Source organism: Meleagris gallopavo, chromosome 3, assembly GCF_000146605.3.
Source record: "Meleagris gallopavo isolate NT-WF06-2002-E0010 breed Aviagen turkey brand Nicholas breeding stock chromosome 3, Turkey_5.1, whole genome shotgun sequence".
Taxonomy (NCBI): Eukaryota; Metazoa; Chordata; class Aves; order Galliformes; family Phasianidae; genus Meleagris; species Meleagris gallopavo.
In genome coordinates this window covers 41,245,337-41,252,012 of record NC_015013.2, presented here as the reverse complement: position 1 = coordinate 41,252,012, position 6,676 = coordinate 41,245,337, and the positions used below count along the sequence as shown (strand labels likewise).

At 33.0% G+C, this 6,676-nt stretch overlaps 1 protein-coding gene across 1 annotated transcript in view; it reads left to right on the top strand.

Moving 5' to 3' along the window:
- Positions 1–1,958: 1,958 nt before the first annotated feature.
- Positions 1,959–6,676, top strand: part of SMCHD1 (structural maintenance of chromosomes flexible hinge domain containing 1) — a 42,651-nt gene continuing 37,933 nt past the window's right edge. The window contains exons 1-5 of the mRNA XM_010708723.3: positions 1,959–2,252; positions 2,575–2,671; positions 3,671–3,743; positions 5,200–5,339; positions 5,972–6,106. Of these exons, the coding sequence (XP_010707025.1) occupies positions 2,086–2,252; positions 2,575–2,671; positions 3,671–3,743; positions 5,200–5,339; positions 5,972–6,106 (612 nt within the window). The 5' untranslated portion in view covers positions 1,959–2,085. The remainder of the gene's footprint in view (positions 2,253–2,574; positions 2,672–3,670; positions 3,744–5,199; positions 5,340–5,971; positions 6,107–6,676) is intronic.

The window sequence follows — 6,676 nt, the reverse complement described above, 5'->3', positions numbered from 1 at the left end:
AAAAAAAATAAATATATATATATATATATATATATATATAATATATATAAGAGTATACTGCCTGTAACTAACATTTCATAGGATTTAAAGCAATTTTCTGTACTTTGGGTTCCTTTAATTCATCTTAAGTAGTATCTTCTGTTATTTTCTTGCTAAATTAAATTTAATTTGCAAAAAAATCATTAACTCTGTATTGTTCATCCCCTGTTTAATCCTATCATGAAGACCTATTCTTTTATATATAGGTGTGTGTGTGTGTGTGTGTGCATATATATATACACACAGTGCTTGCATATGGTAATCAAAACATCAGCAATATACATACATGAAAAAGACAGATCTTCCCTTGGTTTGGGCTCTCCAATTTGAAAGGAAAAATTTTCTTCAATTCTTTTGCCATGCAGCAATTTTGTTTCCTTTTTCTGAGGTGGTAAAAACCAATGTGAATTTAAACTTAGGAAAGAGTTGGGGGGGAGAGAGTTAACAGTATACCTGTGAGGAGCTGTTAAACAGGATTGACAAGCAAAGGGCCTGGAATGATATAACAAAAAAATCATGGTAAAATCACAAGGTCTACAAAATAGAGCTTAAGCAGGCTGTGACCTCCCTCATTTGCATGCAAGTTCCTATGGAGTACACTAGTGGAAAAATGCCCAAATGCTTTCTGGGAAATCAGTATCCTGAGATGCCAAGAAAAAGGAAAAACTTTCTCTAAATGAATACAGAACCTTCTTTATCTCGATTTATTAAAACAAAAAGCAAATCTTAAAAGTTGCAGCACTGCATTCTTATTTTAAAAAACATTTTTCAATGGTATTGTGGCCTCCCACAGCCTGTGGTTAACAGTAACTTCAGTCATAAAAAAATTAAATGAACAAATCTCGTTGGAAACAAATATAAACTCTAAAAATCTGAAAACTTAATAAGTTGGTACTTCTTATATAAGGGATATAAAAAGCAACTATTGCTATCTGAATTGAGTTTTTTAACTTGTTATTGAGATGACTTGACCTTTTTCATATCTTCTATCTTGAAAAGCAAATATTTGAAGTCATTATTTTTGGCCATGTTTTCTGTTGTTTCAAAGCAACCATAAATTCTCCAAATACTTACATGAAAAACTAATTTTTATGTAACCTTATGTGTATGTAGCTTCTGAAAATTCAGACCAGAAGAATTAAAATGTGAATAGAAATCACCAGCTCTTTGAAAGTATTTTATTTAACAGTAAGGTGTTTTTCATTGTTTACGTTCTTCCTGCTAAGCTTAAAAGCTAAAAGTAGTCAAAAATACTCTTAAAACTGAACTACTTAAGTTAATCTGTAGGTTTTTGTTTCTTAATTCAGCACATGTTCTTTTGCTAATTAATCACATTGATAATACAAAAGTTCTTTTACTGTTTTTCTGTCCAAGCATTTTATGGTTTTATCATACGGTTCTAAATTTTATTGAAATTCTAAATATTGAAATATTGAAGTCTCTTTGCTATTGTTACCGTTCAAGTAGCTTTGGCCAGTACACGGTAATGTATTTTCCCTTCACTTGTGATTTTTCTCTTATCTAATGCAAAATAAATTTGCTGATAAGTTAATCTGTAGGTAGTGAAAGTAGTTATTTATTTGACAGGATGTTAATCAGCAATCTAGCACTGCACTGTATTGCTTCTTTTTTCAGAGGCCAAGAAAGTATGATTCCACAAAACGTGGAATCCAGGCTCCCTTTTGTACTGCTCAGCGCAAATTATGTCAGAAACTTCAAAATGCAACTATTAAATGTGCATGTTTGGTCTTAATTTGGAGTGCTTAATCATAGACAATATCACAGTGCCATATTTCACAGGAAAGATTATCAGGATTCTTTTTCAAATAATGCTTACTCATCTTCATCTCTCAGATTTGGTGTAGCTGTAGGACAAAATTTTTTTTTTGCATAAATGAGTTTTACAACTAAAGGAAAATTATAAACCATGATTTTATTTACAACGATAATTCTGAATAGCTTATTTACTTTGAGGCTGAAAACAACCTGTTTAACTGCAGCTTTACTTAAGAAAAAGCCAATGAACATACATAATTACTTCTAAAAATGTATTGTTATTTTCTCTTAGAGGGCAAAGCAGAGAAATTTTCAGTGGGTCTTTTGGAGCTTCCTTTTCGGGTTGGAGTACCTTTTAATATTCCTTTGGAATTGCAGGATGAGTTTGGTCATGCAACGCAGTTGACAAATGACATTAAACCAATTCTTGAAGCTAGGTAATTCAATTGTCTCATCATCCTTTTTTGATGGTTTGGGTTTGGAATTTTTTTAGGGGTGGGGAATGTTTTATATTTTTGTTGTACTTCTTGTAGACAATATAGCAATTCTTTGTGTGTTGTCTCAGTGATGTATGCTTGTAACATGAGTTGGCTGTTATTTTTGTTATTTCCATAGGAATATCTGAAAGTATCTAGTATATATCTTAGTGGAAAATCTTACTGAAGAATTAAAACACTCTATTCATTTTTAAATTGGTTCTGCTTTTTTCTGTTTTGTTTTTGTTTTTTGTTTTGTCGTTATTGTTGTTTCTTTTTTTAGTGGATTGACTTTGCAATATGAAGAGTTAACTGCAGGAGCAAATTGCATCATTAAGGGTGTCACTGCTAAAGGCTGTGTAAATAGTTGCCAGGGCAAGGTATGCTAATTAATTCAAACTTGAAGTATTATTTTTAAGAAACAAGTTGCAATTGCTTTTTCTTGGGATATTTTCTCATGATTTCTTATGGCTCTACCCACGGCTTTGCTCTGCTGGTGGCACTGCCTGAGGGCTGGGCAATCACTGCATTTGTGGTAGAGTGTACTCAAAATACTAATTCAGCTGTCTTAGTTCAAATTTATGCTGAAATTGATTTAAAATTATGCTGTGAGGAATCAGCCCAGGCCTCCTTTTGCTTCTCTTCCTTGGCAGGCCAAAAAGAATTGCCCAGTTACTTTCTTTCAAACAACAGGCTGTTAATGTTACATATTGTTACTGGGCATATGAAAGACACAGGCCAGGTTTATGAAACTAAAACCATACAGCGACAGTATTTCTGAACTTGAAAGAATGGTGCTTTATGAGTTGCTACAAAATGTTCTCAAATTTATAATATATGAAAATCTTGTATTTGCAGTGCAACTAGTTTTAAATGAGTGCTTTCAAAAACTGTTGAATAGACTGTTTCATTTTCTAGCTGTCTTGTGAATATGAGTTTTAGGGATGGAATTCTGCAGCAGCAGTTGTATTTCTAATGGTCTTATTCAGATATGAGATGGATACCAAATCTGGTGCCTTTCTACTGGCAATCAGCTAAAGAATAGTGAACACAGAGCTTGCAGACCTTTTCTTTAAACCTACTTTTTTTTTTTTTTATGTTTTTGTCGACAGTAAAACAAGCCTGAGCAGAAAACCACAATGTTTGGTAGCTTCAGAATCCTGAAGTTTATCTTGCAAATCCTGGATTTCACATGTCTGGGAGTAATAATATGACAAAACAGATTCTAGTGCAGTGGAAAAGTCTTGATTTATGTAGCAGTGCAAAAAAATCTGTTTAGATCTCTGAAATTAACATATATATGGATTAGCATCATTTTATGAAGTAATTTATGATCTGATTTTGTTTATGGTTAATACTAAAAATATTCTTTTCATTAGAACTTTAATCTGAAGATTACTCTTCCTGGATTGAAAGAAGACACACAGATTTTTAAAATAAGATTGCAGCCTGGTAAGAATCCTTTACATATTTGGTAAATTTGTGTTGAACTTTGTTCTGAAACTATTAATAAAATGTTTCTTCTCACAAGGAGTTAAGTATTTAATGAGGCATTCAATGAGAATATTTTGACTCATTCAAGTGATTGCTGAAACTGAATAAAGCTAAGAGCATGTTAATCTTGGCAGCCCAGTTTTGTCCATTGTTCTGGTAGCTAAAATTTACCTGCTTGAGATTAACTTTTTTAAATATGTTTTTATAACCTAGCCCCACTGAATGAATAAAATTATACTTTTTTCTTCTCAATCTTCTTCATTGTTAAGCCTGTGAACTTGTGCTAACCAGCACTGACCTGCTGTCACTGTAGAAGTCATGTTGTGAATTAGTAAGTTCTCATGCAGTTTCTTACCCCAACAAATCAAGGGGATGCTTTTGCAGTTGGGATTTAGTTTGAGATCTTTCGTGTTACGCGTTGACTTTATTGTAACACAGGAGAGGAATATAGAGCTCTGTAGCTCCACCACGCTTACTAGATTTATTGTTCTGTGGATGTCTTTGATACTGAGGATTTCTGTACGTGATTACAGTTATCCGTTTTTAACTTGCTTTTGTGGCTGTTGATTTTTTTTTGCTGTTAGTTTTTGCTTTTTAATTCATATACGGTAGTTTGAAGGTTCATTTTTGGCCTATTTAGCAGTCTTTAGGCCTTCCCATCTCATTTTGTTGAGAATATGTGTATTTCAAGCTTTGTTAGACCAACAAGGCACAATTTATTCTATTATTCATTATTACTTGATCTATTGAGGCTTCATGTAGAAACAGTCACTTGGAGCAGACTGGCTTGAGATAGATTGTATTGCTGTGTATTGCTTATTTGTTTACCTTAGGCTGAAGGCACCTTCATTCCTTATTAGAAGCTTCTGCTTTTGTCAGTCTAGACATACAGAAATCTGTGATCTCTTTATTTTAAAATTGATAAGACTAATTACATGTTCACGGGATAGATCTCTTTTAATAGCTTCACTTTACTACTGAAGTAATACCGTAAAAATCTGCTATGCTTTACATGTAAGTTGTAACTCTGATGGCTTTGATAACGAAACTACTGCATGTTATGATTGTTCATGTAACTCAACATGACTATCTTTGTTTTTCACATGTCAGGAGAAAGCTTCAAGTTCTTTTTAGGAATGTGGTTTGGCATAATATGTAGACAGCACTGCACTGTCTGTTTACACCTTGCATGTGTTGAAGCTCATCTATTCCCAAAGAGTGGCAGGTGATACATATTAATGGACAGTGTCAAGAAACTTTTTGGCTTAAACCAATACGTCTTAGTTAGGCTAAAGTATTTGTTACCATAGATATCTTGGTATCTTGGCTTTAAAATGCTTTTCAAGATAGCAAAAACTGAGTCTAGTGGGTTATCTAAAATACAGCCACTGTTCTACAATTGTTCTTTTTACAGGCCCTCCATATCAATTGAAAGTAAAACCAGATTCTGAAATTCTTAAGATTGAAAATGGTACAGCCTTCCCCTTTCAGGTTGAAGTGTTGGATGAATCAGGCAATATAACAGCACAGCCAAAACTGATAGTTCACTGCAAGGTAAATTGCATTTTGTAGTATTTCATAAGGATTTGATACTTTAAAAGGACTGGGAAAGGAGCCTATTTTGACATATGGACAGAATTAACATCCTGAATAGTGCTTTTGAAATGTCTATAGCTTTGTAGCCCCACTTGTGGCTTCCTCGCATCATCCATTATCATTCATTCAGCAAGTTTCAGGGTTATAGGAACCTGGACATAAAAATGGAAGAGAAAAATGATGTGATGATATATAACTACGATTTTAAGATGTTTTAGATCATTTTTCCATATACAATGCTCAAATACATTTTGGAAAAAAAACTGCAGACAACATACTTCAATTTGCTTAAATATGAAAATGCAAATCTGCTGCCTAAGGAATAATGATAACATAATTATAAACATTTAAACTAGTAAGGAAATGGGCACGTTGCTGTGGCTTTTATAGATCTTCTCACACGCCTCTTACCACCTGGAAAAAAAAACACTTTCTCTTTTTCCATTACTTTTTGTGATTTGATGAAAACTAAAAAAAATTAATCTGTAAATAATCGTATATAGTTCTGGAGTTGCACAAACAATCATTTCTGGAATAATTCTTCTAGTTCTGCAAAAGAAACCTGAAGTTTAATTGTATGTTTTAAATAGTTTTTAGGTGCTTCAAACCTACCTGTGTATTCTGTGGACTGCAGTAATGCAGGAACAAACATTTTAACTGGTCCAGTCATACACGTACTGAATATAAAGAAAGACCAGATGCTCAAAGCAAGAATTGAAATACCTGTAAGTATTGAACAGGATGTTTGGATGAGCACAAGACTGGAAAGTATTTACTATATTGTCTTGTATTAAACCAAAGTTTTATAAACTTTTAAAAAGCCCCTAAAAGCCACTATTTTAATTCCATAAGCCCGAGAATCATATCTGTCCTTTTTCATCTCTAGGAAGCCATAAAAAGGCAAAGAAATTACATTTTTCTTCACCTCTCACACTTAGTATTTCAGAACTAAGCATTATTTCTGGGAATTTACTCACTGGTTCCTTCTGTGAAATTACCTTTGTTGCATGAACATTTAGAGCCAGAACAAGCATGAAAGAATGTTTCCCAAACCTTAGAGAAGAGAGATATTGAATATATTTTTTCTAAAGGTTAGAAATGAATATTTCAGTCTTTAAGTTTGTTGGTTTGGATGTTGGTTGTTTTTTTGCTTTTTTTTTTATGTTATTGAATATCCCAGCTCTCTGGTAATCAGGAGAGCCACACAGCTGAAGAAAACAAGACTTTCAGCATTTTACCTTGAAAATAGTGTAAACAAATAGTAATGTGGTAAGATAATGTACATGGCATGTTAT